Genomic DNA, 19497 nt, shown 5'->3' on the forward strand with positions numbered 1-19497 from the left:
ACCACATGGAGGAGGACAGTTGAAGCAGAATTGAAACAACTGGGTGAAAGTTGGGGGACGATTCAACACCTAGCGAGAGACAGAGAGGAGTGGAGGACCTTTGTTGACGCCCTAGACGCCCAACGGCGTAATAGGAGATAGTAGTAGTAGTAAGATATGTACATGTGGTGAAATGAACAGTCCAGTTACAGACTCATTTTAATTGAAATACTGTGAAACTTATTTGCACAGAAAAATTAAATATCAACCCAAGTTTTGGCTGATGAAACGTTGTGAATTGAAATGAATAGAAAAAAATGGGATGGGTCATTTGTATTGATCCTGTGTATCCACGCTCTTGAACGTGCCTATCATATTATATGTGTACATGTACCTGTACATCGCAGCACTGCGATTTTTTTACGTGGAGTTCAAGCATTTCTCTTTGAAACTGAACCCAGTGGTTTTCTTTCTTTTTTTTTTCTTTTTTTATCTTCTTAACCGATTAACTGTCAAACAGGGGCAGATCCAAGACTAATTGAAGGGGGAGAGGGGGTCCGCGGATGCGAAGCCGACCTTACCCCTCTTGGCGTGGGGTTCGGGGCCTTCTGAAGGGCCCCGAAATTTTTTGGTAATTTAGAGAGCGAACGGTGCCATTTGGTACGGTTTAGAACGATGATTCAGCTAGCTAAAATTCTAATTGCAAGAGGGGGGCCATTGGTGTGGTTTTTTTCCAGAAATTGAAGGGGCAGTCAGGCCCCCCCCCCCCCCCCCCCCCCACACACACACACACACACACACACACACACACACACACACCTAAATGCGCCACTGGTAATATTTAGCAGGGATCAAGTAAATATATACATTTGTCGACATACCGGTTTGTATTTTTCTGTCTGTGTACCATTGCTTCGTTCTCAAATGTTTTATGAAATGTGATTAAGACGGGAGAGGAGTAGGAAAACCTACAGTAGGCACTTTCAATCTACAAAAGAAACATGGCTTTACAAAATCAGGACATTGGGTTTGCTATTCCAATTTTCCAACTTGAAAACTAAGTGAGACACACCCACATTAATGTATGATAGTAGCAGACATTTTCATCCTGGTTGGAGGGGGTCCGAGGGTAGGGGAAATGTCCAGCTGTAGGGGGATCCCCTGAAATCTTTTAAGATTCTAATAAAGTTAAAATTTATATATATACAACAAATATGCTTGGTCTGCTGCAGCAGTGTATGTTTACTACACATGCCATTGGACTGATAACAAAAGAAAAGGATTGTTGGTACCAATAAAGTCACGCACATGAGCTGGGCATGGGATGAGCCAATTACCCACGGAAAACCGTTGACCAATTTCTCTGACAATGCAGTGTAATCACAAACCATTCACACAAAAGAAAATGATTGGAGTGTGACCACAATTGAATAGAAACTTTCGGCATAAACGTGGAAGATTCATTCTTTGTTATCATCAGGTGCACGGTGATATCAGTCGATTCTATACAATATGACAATTAGGGGATTGGGGTGGGAAACATAAACGATTTTCCATTGTACTCTTAAGTATGACAAGTTCTGCACTACTATCCCCTCACCAGATATACATGGCAGGCACGCTTTCAAGTATACTGAGCTCGTGAACATTGCGTTATAATTTTTATTAGTACATAAATTTTCTTCTGTGGACCAGCTGAAAGGATAAACGTGACGACCAGGTTCTCCAACAAGTGCTGGTTTAATATTTATTTTTAATATTTATTTTTTATTTTATGTTTAGTTGTAATTTCATGGTACTTTTATCATTAACAGGTGACAAGGGGAATCAATTCACAAGTCAATTTGGGACAGAGTTTGTACGGCTCCAGATTTTAGAGAAGACCACCGTGACAGTTTGGTGCTCATACTGAGAGGTGGCTGGGGGAATATGTCGACTGTAAACATGGAAAACTCCACTGGTGGGTATATAGGCCAGGCCCGTAGCCAGGGGGGGTTCGGGGGGTTCGAAAGAACCACCCTTTTTGCTGTGAAAAGGTCCACTCTGAGTAAAAATTGACCTATGTACTTGAGGATTTTATGGTAAAAGGTCCACTTTTTCAGAAAACGAACCCCCCCCCTTTGAAATTGCTGGCTAAGGGCCTTAGAGTTTAACGCATCAAAAATATGATTGAATCGGTATGTTGTAGAACCAGATACCAAGCAAAAGCTGGGAGCTCGTAGCTTCGACGACATACCCTTTCCCCATTCTCCCTCCAAAAAAAAAAAAAAAAAAAAAAAAAAAAAAAAAAAAAAAAAAAAAAAAACATTATAACAAGTGGGAAAAACAACCGATTTCCCATCTCTGTGCTCTAAATATTACAATAAAATTGCCCTCGTCTACTGCTTTATACTTACCGCGCCTGGTTAAAAAAAAATCCTGCCTCCCACCCCTTCAGCACAATCCTGGATCTGCCAGTGATCAAGACAGGGGATTATACATACCAATCGCTATTTAGCTGTTGACTGAAATCGGCCTAATTTGGTACCATTTTATTTTACCTGTGCACACTACAAGTAAAAGATTATCGTTTATAAACACTAACCCAATCCTTGGTGGTTTTAATCTGAATCTTATTTATTTTCTGCTATTTCAAAAATAATATTATACATTATCTGCTATTTCCAGTGTTTTCTACTGCAACCACGCCTGATTTTGTATGGACACATGAGAGGATCCTGTGGACGTGTATTTGTGGAGGGGGGAGTTTCCTGGTCTTGACGGCAGTTGTGCTCTATACCTTCTGGTTAATTATAAATTTCTGAACTCCTTTCCTTTTTCTCTACTCTTTCTATGTGTAACCTGCTCCCTTATTTACTGCCCTTTAAGAATTTTTTTTCTGAGATGATTTGGAAATTCAAAGTAATGCACTGGCCAAGCTATAAATATGTTCTTCCTTAAAATCCTCAATATTGTGGATAAGTGTCTATTTTCTTCAAAAAGAAATCATATTCATTTCCAAGTGTTTTTAAATATCCAAATGGTATATATTGGAATAAAATTAGATAAGGTGTGTCATGTGCTGGTCACATTAACATTGCTTTTTTTACTCCTTTAGGAAGATTCAGATGTCTCCAAAGGTACAGAAGAAAAGAGATGATGAACGACACGAGAGAGAAAAAAGTAAGTTTACCACTTAACATATTTCGTCTAGTTGTCTTTCTACGATAGCTAGGCGCGTATACATAACGGCCGTCAAGACCGCTTATTGGCATCTATATGGTTATGCTGAAAAGAAAACAAAAAGACAACAGCATCTAATGTGACCTTCTGGTCTGTTAATTTGTCCGGTACTAGATGCAACATATCGATATTTATTATTTATTATTAAACAGTTCCTTTTTAGCTGTTTATAGTGATGGATCTATCGCAATGATGAAATGCTTCTCAAAACCTGCACGTAACGAACTTTTTTACCTCCCTACATTTATTGAGTCCTTCTTTTGCAGAAAATATAGCACTACAAGTCAGGGAAAGTGTCCATTATAATTCACGGGCGATCCCGAAGTCGACGGTCGGTAAAATCTTCTCCAACGAAAAACGGATTAAAAATGAGCATATGGTATGCGAGGCAATATTTACATTTCATGTCACTAGATACACCCTTGATCAAAGGACACACAAAGTCTTAACTGAAATTTCTGAAATTTGAGGTTAAATAAAAAACTGTGAAACCTATAATGATGTAAATATTGCGCAAATAAGGCACTTTTTTAAAAAATTAATGACATACCGAAATATTTCACAGGCCCTCACAAGACTAGCTTTGGAGAGAGAGATTATCCGACGAAGTGGTAAAAATCCTTTGTCAACGCAGGAGATTGCAGGTATGTAAATAAAACAATAGGCTAGGACCAAGTTGCCTACTTTACACCCTTACAATAGCACATTACCTTTGAGTTTAATCTACTCCTTGCAAAATCTTACTAAAGTCGTTTAATCATCCAATTGTTTTTAACATACCCTCGTGTCACATGAGCGGTGTTGCATCACTCCAGGATCCAAGATAAAAAATCCTAGCATTACTTTACTACAAACGCGCCCTTGTGATTCGAATTTGAGGTATAAAATGATCATTTTCAGACAAGGCCTGCGACCTTGCCGTAGACGAAGTGCGAGCTGAAGGGTTCCTCAAGTACACAGCCATGGCGCCCATTCGGATCAATGTATGTTTTCTTTTTTCCTTTGGATCTTTTGTCAGTTTATTTGTGGTATTGGTTTTGAGTGATTTGAGTGCTTTCAGTAATATGTATAAAAGAGTAGGCATCACGGTTTTTTAAAAGCATCAATATATACTTAATTAACAAATAAAAAGAATCTGAGATTGAGAAATAAAATCATGATCGTTTTTTTATAAAACATCGCTATAATCGTGAAAATACACACATGAAGACTGAAACCCGAAACTTTATACAGACTTGACATTTAATATGGAATATTTCAGTTTCGAAGGTATGCCTCAAAAAACTCTTTTTCAAAGATCTCATATAAGATTTGTGAATGGAAAAGTGTGTAGTCAGGTGTGTCGCTACCAATTGACTGACTTCCATGTCTGTTGCACTACTACATTATGTAATATTCGGTGATTTAATTGGTTAATGTTACTTTGGGCTGGTCAGGGCTTGGCTTAGGCAAAGCTTGGTTCTGTCAAAAAAGTATCCGTATGTCGGGAACCACTGCATAGAAGAATTTGAAATTTTGCATGCAAGCGGTCAGTTTTGCTGTGCGTAAAATGAGCTAAGTAGTGCTTTACAAATTTGTTAATTTGTGGCAGAATGGCGCGAAAAAGATAGACATTACCAGACAGATAATAGCGCCAAACGGAACGGTCCGCACAGTTTTATAGAGTAATGTCCAGACTGATGTACCTACATAGATGTCCCACCCAATGCATCGAAATCTTACCTCCAGGGTACAGGACGCACTGTATTTCGGGATATGCTGCTGCAACTAAACAAAAGCCACCCAGTCCGTTCAGAACGAGGGGTAAATTGCCACCAAAATGCGTTTTTCAAGGCCCTTAACGAACCTCAAACTGGTTTTAGCAGGTTAGAATACCAGACGACCTTCGAGGTACCCACTGTAAACAGCAAAACATCGCCGTCTGTTTCTCTAATGAATTGGGGGCCATGGCCGTTCCTGGGTAGAACACTGAAACCATGTGACTTTTTTATTGAGGTCAGATTTCACCTGTACCGCCCAACTAGTCAAAACAGAGTTTACAGACATCCAGAAAAGGTCTACGACGAAGCATGTGCCGCGTCTAAAGTGACACGGGTCATTGACAGCGTCAATATTTGGTGTGGATACGACATTGGTGCCAAAACACCAATGGTAGTCATTGACGAAAACCTGAACCAGATCAAATAAAGGAATAATCTGGGAACCACTTGACTATCATTTGATAGGGGGCACCTTAGGAACAATTTTAGGTTGCACGGTGAGATTGCCGGTTCACACAGAGCACTTTTAATAGCAGATAACTTACAGAACCAAGGGAATTAGCAGCTACCCTAGTCATCAAAATCGCCACATTTGAACCGCATAGACAATATGTGGGTAAGTCATTACTTGCCGAATCAATTGCCTACATGCCCTACATCAAAACTGGACCAAATTGAACTCTAAAAACCTATCTCAAGGAATGCCTTGCCGCTTGAGAGCGCTGGTAACAGACAGAAGAGGCCAGGCGTTACTTGACTAGACACTGACATGAGAGTCCTTTGTGGAGCGTGTAACTCTTTTACAGACGATAATTTGGAAAATATGGAGATCCAAAATATCTCTTTTAATGGATGTCGTATGACATAGAATAGGCAATGCATTTCTGTTTGCTTCAATGTCGAATTCAACCAATGAGCTGATGTCACCATGACATCAAAGAGATAATTTAAAGTTATTAAAACACGATTTTAATCCTTATTTTCATTTATCAATCAGCAAAATAGGAAAAAACTGATGAAAAATGACTTGGAAAAAATATTCCATATTAAATGTCAAGTCTGTAGTATAATATTTACGTAAAACTAAAGCCTAAAATATTCCAAGTGGAAAGTTCTAATTCATGTTGCAAATATAATTATGTGTTTTACATACCTGAATACTTTCTATGCAATTGTGAACAGCATTGTTTTTACTTCAGGGTTACAAAAAGCGGAATGCATACATTGTACTTCAAGGTAATCATTTCATGAAATGGTTTTGTATATGGGCAGTTCCGGCGTTATGGACGTACATTTTGCACACTTTGGCAGTGCACTGCACAAAGTCCTGTACATTTGGGGCCAATTCCTTTTGGCCTTTATGTGTGTCTTAGGTGGTTATATAACTATGTGAAATAACATGTTCCCAAATTCTTCAAAAAGTCCGTAAGGCCAGTATTGTCAGACATAGTTTTAAAAAAACCAGATTACTCAATTCTTTAATCGCTCAAAATTTGAAGTCACTACCAGAATCATCGAAAGGATGTTACGTCTCGGGGGGAAAACCCAGGTTGTTACATAGTTCTCAATTTTTTAGCAAATCATCTGCATTTCTCACTTCAAACAATCTATGGGGTAAAATAATTGATCACATCATTTTGTAAAGTGACCGTATCCAATAGTAGGGGTGGGCAAATGCCAAAAATTTTTTTTAAACAGGTGGATTCTATGGCCATTTTTGCTGCTGAACACAAATCTGACAATTTTTTTTACCAAAGCTGAAGATTTATATTGGTATCTGCTATTTGTTTGTGAAAAAGGCGGGAAATGGCTTTTTGGCCATATTTTCACAGTAAAGTACATAAAAATGATGTGTAATATGTCTTTCTATATGTTTTGAGGGTTGATGAGTTCAAATATGAGCATATTCAAGACATTGGCAATATTGGTAGGGTGACATCTGTAAAAATATGTTATTTAAAACAAACATATACATACAATACACACTTCGAGCCTAAGATAAGTACAAATAATGGTCATTATTTACATACTGAATACATGGATTACAGTTTGGTATAAAAACAATACTGAAAATACCTTCATGGATGTGTATCAACAAATTTTATGCTGTATAATTTTCCTTTTCTTCAGAACAGGTAAAACTTTGTCAGGTGACATCAACCTCTTACAACCTCTAAGCTCTTGACCTTGGAATAATACTTAGTTTCAGCTGCGTAGTTTAAGAGTATCTCACCACCACCATGAAAGCATCAACAAGAAATACACAGACCAGAGGGCACTGTAAAGCCCCCTGTCACACTTATTTGGAATCGGAAGTAATCGAGCAGAATGAGCCGTAATGAAGAATTTTCAAAATTCGCGCCACATTCGTTGGGTAATATCAAATTGACCTTAATTCCAGTAAGAATACCTCAGAATGCGCTTCGAACCCACCTGGAATGATTCGTGCACATTTCGCTTGTATAAGCTCTCAAATGCAGCTCGAATGTAGTTGGAACACATTAGGAATATCGTTAATGCTGTCTAAATATAGTGAGAATATTTAGAATGCACTTCGAATGTCATACAAGTGTGGTCTCATTGCCGGCTGAATTACGGCCTGCAATCAAGATGCATTCGAGTTGCATTCATGCTCATTGGAGGTACAATTTGGAACATTCTGACAAGATCTGAAGTGCCTTGCCATTTCGGTTCTCCCTGGAATGCAATCAGAATGTTTCGAATGCTGTTGTATGTGCTCATAATGCAGTTAGAATACACTTGAATGCCATTCGATATTTTTCCACTTAGAATGCACTTCAAAAGTTTTGAGAATGAGCAAAACATTTGAACAGGACGCAAGAATGGACCCAAACATTTAGAATGCGCTGAGAATTTTTAGATACTTCAAATATCCAGGAATAAACAAGAAATTTTCATTTCGACTACATTCTAGGTCATTCCGCCTCCAGTTTGACTAGGTTATAAAAGAAGACAATAAGGATATTGTCACCGTTCACCCAAAACTCCTTATTTACTGCCTTACATACATTCTTTTTGGTGCTAAATAAATTTTCAGTGTTCAGTTATTACATTAATTAACATTTACATATGTCATCTTATGGGTGACGGCATAATGCTCTGCTACTGAGTATTTTACTGTAAATATTCCCGTATGTAACTAACATTATGCCTATTCTATATGTCAAAACTTTTCAGTTTCATGTTATCCTTGAACAATATTGACCATATTTGTTGTATTATTGTTTTTCCTAATTTAAAAGCCACAGTTGCAAACATTTGTATTTATGTACACAGAAATGGTGATTTTGGGGTGATTTTTACCTTAAAATGACCAAACCCCCCCCCTTTTAACCCAAAATGAAATGACCCAACCAAAATGATGTATCTATTTGCACTCATTGATCATGAAATCATATGGTTAGACATATAACAAGCCATCTTTGAACTGATATTTAAAGATTTACATGAGAAATATGTGATTTGAGGGAGCGTTTGGTGGCCATTTTTGAAAATCGCTTGATACCAATATCAGATGTAATTAAAAACAAAAATACTTATTAGATTTGTATTCAGCAACCAAAATGGCCTAAGAATCCACTTGTCTGAAATTAAATTTCCCAAAAAAGCTTTCATTTGCCCACCCCTACCAATAGTGCTAAGAAAGCGTCAGCAGTGAGTCCAAATGAAATAATTTAGCATCTTAAAGTAATTTTTTAAAGAGACTTGATGGGGGGGGGGGGGGCAACTTCCCCCGGGGTCCACCTATGCCACCTGTAGATGTTTGCAACAGTATGTCCCATGTTATGTTCAAACTCAAAAATGTTCCTTATTGAAATGGAATTTGATTAATCTTTTATTTCAGCTCCTACTGAAGACAACTTAAATACGTTCGTGGAATACGTGTGGACGTTTAATATTTCCCGAATAATAATGCTCACACCGACTGTAACATATAACACGGTAGGTTTAAAGCTTGCAAACATCGCACGTGGATAGCAACCAACAAGTATTTATTTTAACGTAACTTGTCCACAATATGGATCAAATGGAGTAACAATGCAATTTTTCATATCACTCCTCATTAATAATAATAATAATAATAGTAACTTTAAAAAAACTATATCTACTGCTATTTCCGTTGCTGCGAATTAACTTCTCACAAGTGTTGTGTATATAATTTGCCATTTTTCTATGGGGACTGCGTAAATATAAACACATATTGTTAAGGAAACAATTTTGTGGTTCAATTTTCTACTTAGCGTCACTGCTATGAGTACTGGCCTACGTCTGTAAAGCTGCCTCTCAACTGTGGCGACATCCAGATAGAGCTGGTGGCCTCAGTGACCCGTGCAGACTGGATCAAGAGAACTTTAAGCTTGAGAAAGGTACGGTGGTGTCCCCTGCTACTTTTACAACAGCTTTGGATACTTACTTTACATCAGGACAGGCAGAAGTTAGTTGGCTAACTGGAATTAAAATTCAAAACCGTTTCACGTAATAAAGATGCACGATAAGGTCAAAGGACCAGTTATTATTTAAACATCGATGTGCAAGGCTTAAAATATTCGGAGAAAAAAACAAACAAACAAATAAATAAATATTATTATTATAAACCCCATCAGTTTTTACAACAAAAACACAGGCAGGTGCCTAGTCCTTAAAAGAAATATCCGTTTGTTTTGGGCCTTTTGAAATGAGTTTGCAAGTCGGTCATAATCTTTCATTCTCACCCTTCACGCCGGGTTCTCTTGCTATTCTTTGCACAGGAAGGTTTTGGGTCTCCCAGACAGATAGAACAATACCAGTTCAAATCCTCGCCTGACACGTGTGTGGATCCTTCTGTGCTGCTTAGCGTGCGACGGTACATACTTAAGTCCAAGAGAACCTGCAATGCCCCATGCGGCCCTGTACTGGTGCATGGAGGGTAGGTTGGGCCCCTATGGCATCATTCAGAATAGCGGACTAACTAGTCCGGGGGTCAAATATGGCCGACCCACTTGAATACTTCCCCACGGGATATCTGTTCAATGTCTATTAGCAGATTAGACGACAAGTTTTGTGGTGGGTCGCCATTTTTGAACATCGGACTAGTTAGTCCCCTATTCTAAATGGGGCCTATTCAACAGAGTAGGGCAAAAATCATACCCAAGACAATTGGGAGGTTTTTTTTTATTAAAGAATATCAGGTCCTAATAATGAGAGACCAATAGAATACAAAATCATGTTGTTACATTGTTCTCACAGTTTTAGCAAATCATCTGCATGCTCATGTTGCGTCGGAAGACAGTATATATATTAATATTAGCGTAGTCATTGTTTATTTACATTCAGACATAATTTTGACATGGCGGGCACATACATTGCTATAGAAGAGAGCCTGGACAGAATGGAAGACACCAAAAGCGTCCAGATATTTAACTTCGTATTACATCTTAGAAAGAAAAATCCTAGGATGGTGGAAACGCTTGTAAGTTAATAAGTTGATATCTTGTCCCCGGGACTAGCAGTCTTTCAAAATTTTAGTTAAAAGTGCCATTTATGCTCATCGCGAGTCGACTGAATAATGCCCCGGCGTGTCTTTAACTGAAAACATTTTAGTAAATTTATTCCATTCGTTCTTGTAATGATCTTATGGCAGTTCTATTGTGGGTGTATGTATTTATTATTTACCTGTATGAGGTGGCTAATAAGTAAATAAATGTTTATATATAAATAGTAAGATATGGATTGATCATCAGATATTTTGAGCCTTCAGTGAATCTGGCAGTATTAATCTGTAGGTGTCATTAATATATTAATCTATTTTCTATGTAAATTTTTGTATGATTTATTTTGCTTGCAGCAAAGTTACCAACTTATCTACCAAACCGTTATCTTGCATACTCTCTGTGATGATACTTCTCTGACAAGAAATAAAATGGACGGCCTACTGAAATTCTTACTTCTTCGCTGTCCAGATTCAGGCAAATCTGGTTTTGACGTAGAATTTGGGGTGAGACAAACTGCGAAGCAAATTTATAGACCTTTTTAGAATGGGGGGGGGGGGGGGGGGATAATCCGAGGCAAAAACAAATGCCTTTGGTTTACAAAACCCTCCTCTTTTGTCAAGGTTAACCTACCGATTGTAATTTTACCATTCTGAGTAGTTTAATTCTCCTCCGTATATGCATAGATCAACACCACCATCTAAAAAGAAAGTGGGAAAATATTAATCATATATTGCAGTTTACCTGAAAACTTGTTTTCTTTTAATTAAGAATGAACTAATAATGTTGGGCACCTATCAAGAGGTACATTTGTTAGTATTATAAATCTTGCCAGAGTAAAAGGCATCGTAAATCTAAGAATTGTTATCGTTTGGTCTTCCATGAGCTGCTGAACAAGCTGACGCCCTCTCTGACGACAGGCGACTGTGCTGCCGGACACCGGAGAGAAAACAAAATGAAGAACAGACAAAATTATGCACTGCCACGTACGTATACGAGGAAATGTAAATTGTACAGAAATAAACAAAGGAAGATGTGTTGGAGCAAGGTTATAAACGATGGAATAGTCCAGCAATTATAAAACATCTGTGATTTCAAATAAGTTCAATGTCAATATAAGACAAAATACATCATTCAACCAGTTCATTTTTTCATTATAATTTCATACTCTAACATAATGTGATTATCTAGTTGATTTCTTACTGTGATCAAATATGCAAATTATGGCAAATTATTCCCAACTGAAAACGAAAAACCAAATGTCCTTAGTAAGGTAGCGTGGGTTGATGCATAATGCCATAGTCAGCCAAAGTACGTAAATGTTAGTCCATGAGAAATTCCAGCGAAAAGTTAGGAACTAAGAGCGCATTCAAATTGATCCGCGGGCTGATGTTCTGTGCTTCCAAGTGGTACACTGTCTGGTTGCAGTGCTTTTGTAATTGATTTACCTGACGACTGGATTGCACAGTGTACTAAAGCTGTGCATGGCGTTGTTGTTAAAGGGTTACCTTGAATCTGTTCTTTAATCAGTTTTCCCTCAATATTGCCAAAATGTGAGATGAGAGCACTCCCTAGAATTTAATGCAACTGTTCGATAGTAGGAATAACGAACACAGTTATGGTATGCCATGTCTCATAACGGGCGCTGGTTTTCAGGGGATAGCTGCCGTCCATACCTGTCTACTGTGGTCGGCTACAGGGAAAACGACTACATCAACGCTGTTTATGTTAACGTGAGTACCTTGGAACATTCAGAGTTTTTAATAGAAAGATACACCAAAGTTTTTTGTTCTTAAAATGACATAAAATTAAGCCACTATTTAAATTAGAAAATTATGTTAAAAGAACTAGGATCAGTTTCCGAAAGTGATGAAAAACATTGTTTTTAATATACCTAGAGTTTCCATCGAGAAAGGGAGTTCATCGTTACACAGTGGCCTCTTGAGAACACAAAGGACGACATGTGGAGAATGATGTATGACTGTGAAGTGGCGACATTAGTGCTGTTAGATCATATCACCACCAGGTTTGCCTCGTGGGTAAGTGAGGGGGTAGAGAAAGTTGAGGCTAGAGAGTTATGTTTTTCTCAATTATAGCAAAGAGGCCAATGTACCAGTAGAAGAGCAATATTTTATTTAGTTTCATTTTAATTAAATTTCTTACAATTGACTCAGCAGAAACAAAGTCCCAAAACCGTAAAAACTCCCCGCTGCTTCAGTATGAAAAAAAATTCTAAGGTTCTTCTACTTTCGTTGCTCCGCCGTCATCAGTCATTTTCACTGTAACGAGAACTTACCCTGTGGCAACGAGTGGCAACTTAACATGATAACAGTTAAGTAATGTTTAACAAAAATGGATAAACCAGCAATATATATAAAACACGTTTGAGATTTTCTAAAGAATTACTCACAATCCAACGGCGGATGGAGGCCGTCTTCTGGGTCTTCCAGAAGACGATCAGAATTTTTCAACTTCACATTGACGGGCGGCTAATTTTTTTATCCGAAAACGGTCAAGATTTTTCAAGATTTCGTTAACGAACTTCTTGCTTTGTCTGTGACGGTCTTCCGTGACTTTCTTACTCACTTCGGTGACAGTAGATGCCATGAAACTATAGTCGCCTAGTTTGGTTTAGGTCATATTAAAAGCTGATTCACTTTATCAAAATGACACGATTCAGAGCTGGACCTCTGAGGACGTGTGTTTTGACAGCCCCCCCTTTGCAGAGTGAGGATGCGTTGAAGGTGTGGGGGGTATATGGTCGCATTCAGAACAGATGATCCTCGGATCTACTGGTCTGCGGATCAAATATGGCGGACCCGACATGGAAGCAAGACCTCCTAATCCCTTAATGGTCTTCCCGCCTCCAAACGCGCCTCCCCTTGGCGGGCCTAGCAATTAAACGCCTCAGCCGAAATTTTAAACTCTAGAATGCTTAATGGCAATCAATCAAAGTGAACAAAAGTAGTATTTATTCTTATTTTTTCTTTAAAAAAAAGAAAAATTCCTGAAACTGCCATTATATTGTGGTAGTCTCTTCAAAAGATCTCTTTGGTTTTAAATAACCTAGCTGCTATAATGTCCAGTGTCAGGTTATAATTTTTTGGAAAATGATAACTTAACAAAATGTAATATTATTTATTTTAATTGGGCATTCTGGCATTTTATACTAGTTAAATCTTAAAATCGTATATGCAATTGTCATTGTAACATTGGTTGCCATGGCAACAGTGTCATTGTATTTGTTTATTATTCATCTTAAATTAATATATTGAGTACCAAAACAGTGTCTCCCATTTCATATTAGTTGAAAAATTCATTATAATGCGTAAAAAATTCAAATTGTTACCATTGCAACAGCTATCAAAATGGTAGTTTCCATTAGCTATAGATATATTCGAAGCCATTTATTTTTTATTTTTAGTGATGACTCATATTTGTAGCATAAATTGCATCTAAAGAAGGGGAGACCGGGGCTAGTTGGACCCCGGGGTAAGTCCCCCCCCCCCCACCCCAATCAATTTGTGAAAAAGTAACTACGGAGTGTAAAAATTAATCACATCATTTAGTAAAGTGACCGTATCCAATAGTGCTAAGAAACCTTGTATAAATAACTGCGATCCTTTACAATTAAAAATGTGCACCCGGGGCTAGTTTCTCCCTCGGGGCAAGTTGGATCCTCATATGACCACAATCCTTTGCGCGCAACAGAGCTAAAGACCATTCTTAAAACAAACTCAGTGGTTTGTTAAAGGTACATCCTAACCGAGCATAGGTGGAGTGGATGGATGGATGGATTCCCATTTACACATATAAACCACTTCTACTATTTTCTTATACGACTCAAATAAATTCGACATGCGAAGGGATAAACTCAATAGATCACTCGATCGGCAGTAAAAGAACTAAAGACTGCTTCTTTCTTTAATTTTTGGTCCAAAATTTAACCTACTTTCGTGACCTACTTTTATGCCCCATTGACATACAGCATAGAATGCTAGCAGAAAAATTTGTTCAAACATCATTTTCAGGTGAAATTATACAATGCCTTTTGGTAATTCTCTTAGTTATACTACTTGAAACTATATGTTGGCACATGGTTGGCTTTTGTGGCCAAAAATACACTTTATATGCATCTTTAAATAATTACCAGTTTAAAACTGAATTTGTTAGTTTCTTTTAAAACGAAAATTTATTATTCGTTTTCATTCATTAAAAACTTGCTTTATACCATTATTAGTTCATTCTTAATTAAAACAAAACAAGTTTAATTAATAGATATTTTGGTTCTTGTAACACATACCGCGTGCCATACAGAAACCTCATTAAATCTGCCTCACTTGAACTACTGTATTTATTCATCAAAGACTCTCAAAATCAATTTAATAAATCAAAAATGTGTAAAAATGTATTTCAAGGCGTTTACATGGGATACTTACTTCATTTTCGTGAACGGTGCCAACTTGTCCCGACCCTGGCGTCAATTGCGTTTTTTGTCAAATTGTGAACCATCTGGCATTATATTTGAGAAATAATGACGATGCATACGTAGCGAAATTCATGGGGCTTACTTTGAAACCGGTTTTGTTACTCTAACTCATTTCTTGTTGGCTCTACAAAGGCAAAAGTGTCTCACTGGGTCAACTAGCCCCAGTTTCCCCTAGCCTTTGAACAGTGGTTTTGAAGCATTACAGTTGAAAAATCAAAATAAAGTATTGATCACTATTGATATTTAGCAACGGTTGCAATGGAAATAATGGATAAATTCCAGAAAATTATATATTGTCAGATTCCTCTTGGCATAGTGTAACTCTAAACTGTCCTCAAAATTTCAATTTTGGTTGATCGGTCAATTTGGTGACACATTTGTCTTTAAAACTGTTAGGCCAACGTAGGCCTATCCTTTCATATAAGACCATTTCAAAATTTTGTGGCCGAGTGGCATTGTCGTAAATTTAGTTACTTTTGATTGGATTACTTGATTTTCAAAAAATAAATTGCTTTGGAAAGCTCTTGAATTGAACTATCTGATAATATCCATTAGGCTGATAGGGGGCCTATCAATTTTACTTCGAAAGTTAGCCTGACCTCCCTAATATAAATTATTTTCAGCTTTGTACGTTTACCGACTAAAACTTAATTAAAATCTTTATTAAAAACATTTGAATCCACTTCCGATAAACATCTAATATTTCCATTGATTGTGATTGTTTATGTAGGCCCTATCTCTTTAAAATCTCTGCACCGGCATCGTTACAGATTAGAACATCACTTCCGGCCAGTTTATTATCCAAAGCAATCTAATTTGCATATAAGAGAAAAATGCAGTATATTTCTTGATTTCGAGTTTTGTACACATTTCCCACTATCTTTAAAGAGAAATACTCATTTATGCTAAAAAAAAGCTTTGAAAGATTTGATCGACACGCGCTATTTATTAATCAAATCACGGTAAAACAACTTTCATATCACAGACGAGAATCACGTTTCCACGCCGAAGTAAAAAAATTGTTAAATAGCGCTGATAACTGCACTGGCCGAAAGTAGGTCAATTGCCTGTATAAAAATCCCGTACGATTATCGATTTTTGTGTATGGACCGTTTTTGGGGAGACACATAAAAGAAAATTATCAAGATGGCAGCAAAATATTTAGGACTCTTGGAACCTCTGAAAAGCATAGTATATGAAAAAATGTTAAAGGGCGAAAAACCAATTAGTTTATCCAGTTTTGCGCCGTAAAAAATTGCAGACATCTTGGCAGAATCTTTATTTCACCAGTCTCTCCCCCATAAGCTGCAGACCGCGTTAACAGCTTCGCCGTAGATAAACGCGTGATATGAACCAGCAAACGATAGTGTGAAAGAAACAAGGGGCAGTGTTGGGCGGATGAAGGGGGGGGGGGGTTACTCCCGTCACTTTTTCCAGTCACGTCAGTCTTAAGAGCCGGATGAGTGGAGGGGAGGGGCTTGTGTGTGTGTGTGTGTGTGTGTGTGTGTGTGAGAGAGAGAGAGAGAGAGAGAGCGTGGGGGTGGGGATGAGGGACTGGCGCCAACAAAGATATTTAGAAGACTTTCAGATAATATCTCTAGATCCGCCCTGACCGTCAATCTAATTAAGCCAGGTCACCATTTTTTACAGCAATATCCTCAGTTCTGGCCTGCCGCCATTGGACGCAAGGTTTCGTACGGCGCGTTCTGGGTGACTTTGATAGGTGAACGGCGGCATATGGGGGTTGCGGAAAGGACGTTAAAGATTGAACGGGTGATCTATATATATGATAAATAGAAATAAGTTACACAAGTAAGGTAAATCTAAAAAAAAAAGTGCAATCAGCTAGGTTAGAAAATATAATGTTTCATAAATCTCAGTAAGAGCCATTTTCTCTATTTTGATATACATTTCTCTCTCTCTCTCTCTATATATATATATTTTTTCTCTTTTTTTAGAAACCAAGACCAGGGCTAAAGATGGATGACTTGTTCCAGTTAGTGGAGGTAAGGGTGTAGTTGGGCCAATGCATCAAAATGCTACCAAGTCTTCATAGACTGCTATTAGGATCATGGAAAAAGGAGTAGTAATTGTTATCAGGAAAAGTTGTGTTAGGCTGCATGAAAGGGGAGGGGGAGGCAGTTCACTTTGGTTTTATCCCCACACGATGCAACTCGGTTTCAATTTCATGCTTCACCCTTGTGCCTTCCAGAATGAAAAACAAAATCAAACTATATTTGGTCTTCTTGAGAAACTGAAAGCAACTGAATCAAATAATGCAATGAGGACTCAGATAGTACGCATGTTTCAACTGCAATCCTGGCCAGACAAAGAAAAGCCGAGTACAGAGAGCCTGGAGTCCATCTTGTATCTGAACAGACTGGTGGAACTATGGCAGCAGAACATGGCCTTGTACAGAATAGACAGGCCTGCTGTTTGTGTTGTATCCAAGTGAGAACATTAACAGATATTATATAATGCCGTATTTATAATAAAAGTAACAGATTTTACAAGGATTTACAGCAGCTCTATAACTTAAACTGCCTTTCATCTCAACCCCAGAGTTATGATATTAATAAACTAAATTCCCACACTGTCCTTCATTGCATTGAACTTTTATGTATATTTGTTGCATTTTCACTTTGCATAAAAATGTGATTTTTGAGAGAATGAAAATAATGTTTATGTACTTTTATTGCATTTTCATTTCGCAAGAAAATGCCATTTTTGAGCAAATGACAAAAAATATATCACATGGGTCTTTTATTGGTGGCAAAGAAAAAATTTATAAAAGTGATACAATGCAAGTTCCCTACTTAATCTATTTGTAGCTGGCAATGGGGCAATTTGTTATTGCAGGGATGGTGCTGAGCGCTGTGGAGTGTTCTGTACTCTGAACCAAGCTTTAGATGAACTCGGAGAAGAAGGGACAGTGGACATATTTTCAGCTGTAAGGCGAGTCCGGAATAATCGTCCTGAGTTGATCAAGGACACGGTGGGTACTGCTGCCTTCAGTTCAGATATTCTAAACTTTTTTTCCAAAAAATACTAAAGGTTCCTGTTGAGCAAAGCTGATTCAGACTTATAGGCAAAATTGATGAATACCTGTAGATCATTTCCAATGTCAGGTTCCTAATTTTTGTCATCGTTCATGAATCTGCTATTATATATAATTAATAATACACACATTTTGCCACCAGGCGGAGTATAGGCTATGTTATAAGTTGGTGCAGCATGAAACCAGATATCAACCAAGTTTTGATGGCAACCATAATACCTCCCCTCTCAGTCCACAGACAGCACTTGCGCTGTCACAGGATGAGGACTTCGAGCATCCGGTTTGAAAACTTCCCAAAAATAGACAGGCCCATTTACCCCTAGCCAGCGAGGAGTGTGATGTTGGACGGAATGCCAATTTAACTAGAAAATATGCCATTTTGGAGCAGTGTAACATTTATTTCTTCATGTTCAGGTAAAGATACTCAAAAATACACAATGGCGGATCCTGGAGAGGGTGCAGCAGGCCTTGTGGCCCTGTGGTCATGACTTTTTGGCACTGGCCCCTCATAATACGTATTACCACAAAGCATATATAACACATCTGATTGATCACCCCTGCCTCTCTGGATTTAACTATTGTTGAAATCCCTGAAGTGATCAAAATGCACAGAAAATGACTCAAAAGGACAAGTAAATTTTTATCATTTTAAACATTTTAGACTTTGGTAAGTGACACTTTTCTTAAAAATAAAAAAAAAAATTATTTACAGTAATGTGCTTAGTTTAATTTTGATAAATGTACTTTCTTATTGATTATGTATGGCTAGGGTTTGGTACATTTATAACTTAGTCTTAACATTTGTCCTTTTACTTCATCTTATTTGTTCATACAAAACGGTGACCACAAGGTTTGAGGAAGTTAATGAGTTTTCAAAACATTTTAACTGGAATTATATATGTCATACAAGCCATGCTCTTGTTTTATTGATATAACCATCATTAATTAATAGGTGTAACTGTCAGAGAACAATGCTTCTGTTCCACATAACATATATTACATCATTAGAAAAAAATTAATTCACATATAGGGGGTACATGACTGCCATTGAAAAGAAGTTTTTGTAGTGATTCTTAAAAAATTCTGGCTAATAACTGAGGTGATATTATGTCTTCGGTTCCTGGACACGTACAAATACAGATATTGTAACTATGACCACCAATGCCAATTTGTCAACATTAATGTATAAGATGTGGTTTATAGTTTTATTGAGTGTATGTTTCCCTGAACAGGATATATTTGTTTTATTTATCATGATGGAATATTTTATAAACGAGACATTTTAGTTCTATGAAGTGTTACATTTATCAGTTACTAATTATATATCATTGTTTAATAGCCGATTTTAATTATTTTGTATTTTTGCTTTGTTGATGAAATAATAACACTCCAAGTGTTCAACCAGTTTAGTGTGTTTTTATGTTCCAAAGTCATCAGGGGCTTATTCATTTTCATCCTCCAGTGTATTTTGGGTGCATTATTCCAAGTTAAGCTGGATAT

The 19497-nt window shown here is 37.5% G+C and overlaps 1 protein-coding gene across 2 annotated transcripts; it reads left to right on the forward strand.

Annotated features, from left to right (window-relative positions):
* Positions 1-1555: 1555 nt before the first annotated feature.
* On the forward strand, positions 1556-19398 carry LOC106171301 (receptor-type tyrosine-protein phosphatase mu-like). Of its 2 annotated transcripts, XM_087008942.1 has the most exons (21): positions 1556-1607; positions 1794-1939; positions 2647-2764; positions 3077-3141; positions 3468-3580; positions 3767-3845; positions 4102-4184; positions 6161-6197; positions 8827-8924; positions 9224-9349; positions 9731-9888; positions 10296-10431; positions 10807-10956; positions 11337-11436; positions 12107-12183; positions 12349-12489; positions 16590-16712; positions 16898-16945; positions 17152-17390; positions 17799-17934; positions 18140-19398. In XM_087008942.1, the coding sequence occupies exons 2-21, from the start codon at positions 1909-1911 to the stop codon at positions 18281-18283; spliced, it is 2202 nt and encodes a 733-aa protein (XP_086865068.1). In that variant the 5' UTR covers positions 1556-1607; positions 1794-1908; the 3' UTR covers positions 18284-19398. The 2 variants fall into 2 exon arrangements, with proteins under 2 accessions (XP_086865068.1, XP_086865069.1); XM_087008943.1 differs by lacking the exons at positions 1556-1607; positions 10807-10956 and having other exon boundaries at positions 1739-1939.
* The last annotated feature ends 99 nt before the right edge of the window (positions 19399-19497 follow it).

The sequence above is a fragment of the Lingula anatina genome, chromosome 3 (genome assembly GCF_051362555.1).
Source record: "Lingula anatina isolate TDL-2025a chromosome 3, LinAna3.0, whole genome shotgun sequence".
Classification (NCBI taxonomy): domain Eukaryota; kingdom Metazoa; phylum Brachiopoda; class Lingulata; order Lingulida; family Lingulidae; genus Lingula; species Lingula anatina.

What these genes read in the sequence shown, in the direction of transcription:
- LOC106171301 (XM_087008942.1), top strand. Translation starts at nt 1,909, where the DNA reads ATGTCGACTGTAAACATGGAAAACTCCACTG. An exon ending in CGACTGTAACATATAACACG is followed by an intron (nt 8,925 to 9,223) that starts GTAGGTTTAAAG and finishes TTTTCTACTTAG; the next exon opens with CGTCACTGCTATGAGTACTG. An exon ending in GTTTTGACGTAGAATTTGGG is followed by an intron (nt 10,957 to 11,336) that starts GTGAGACAAACT and finishes GTCTTCCATGAG; the next exon opens with CTGCTGAACAAGCTGACGCC.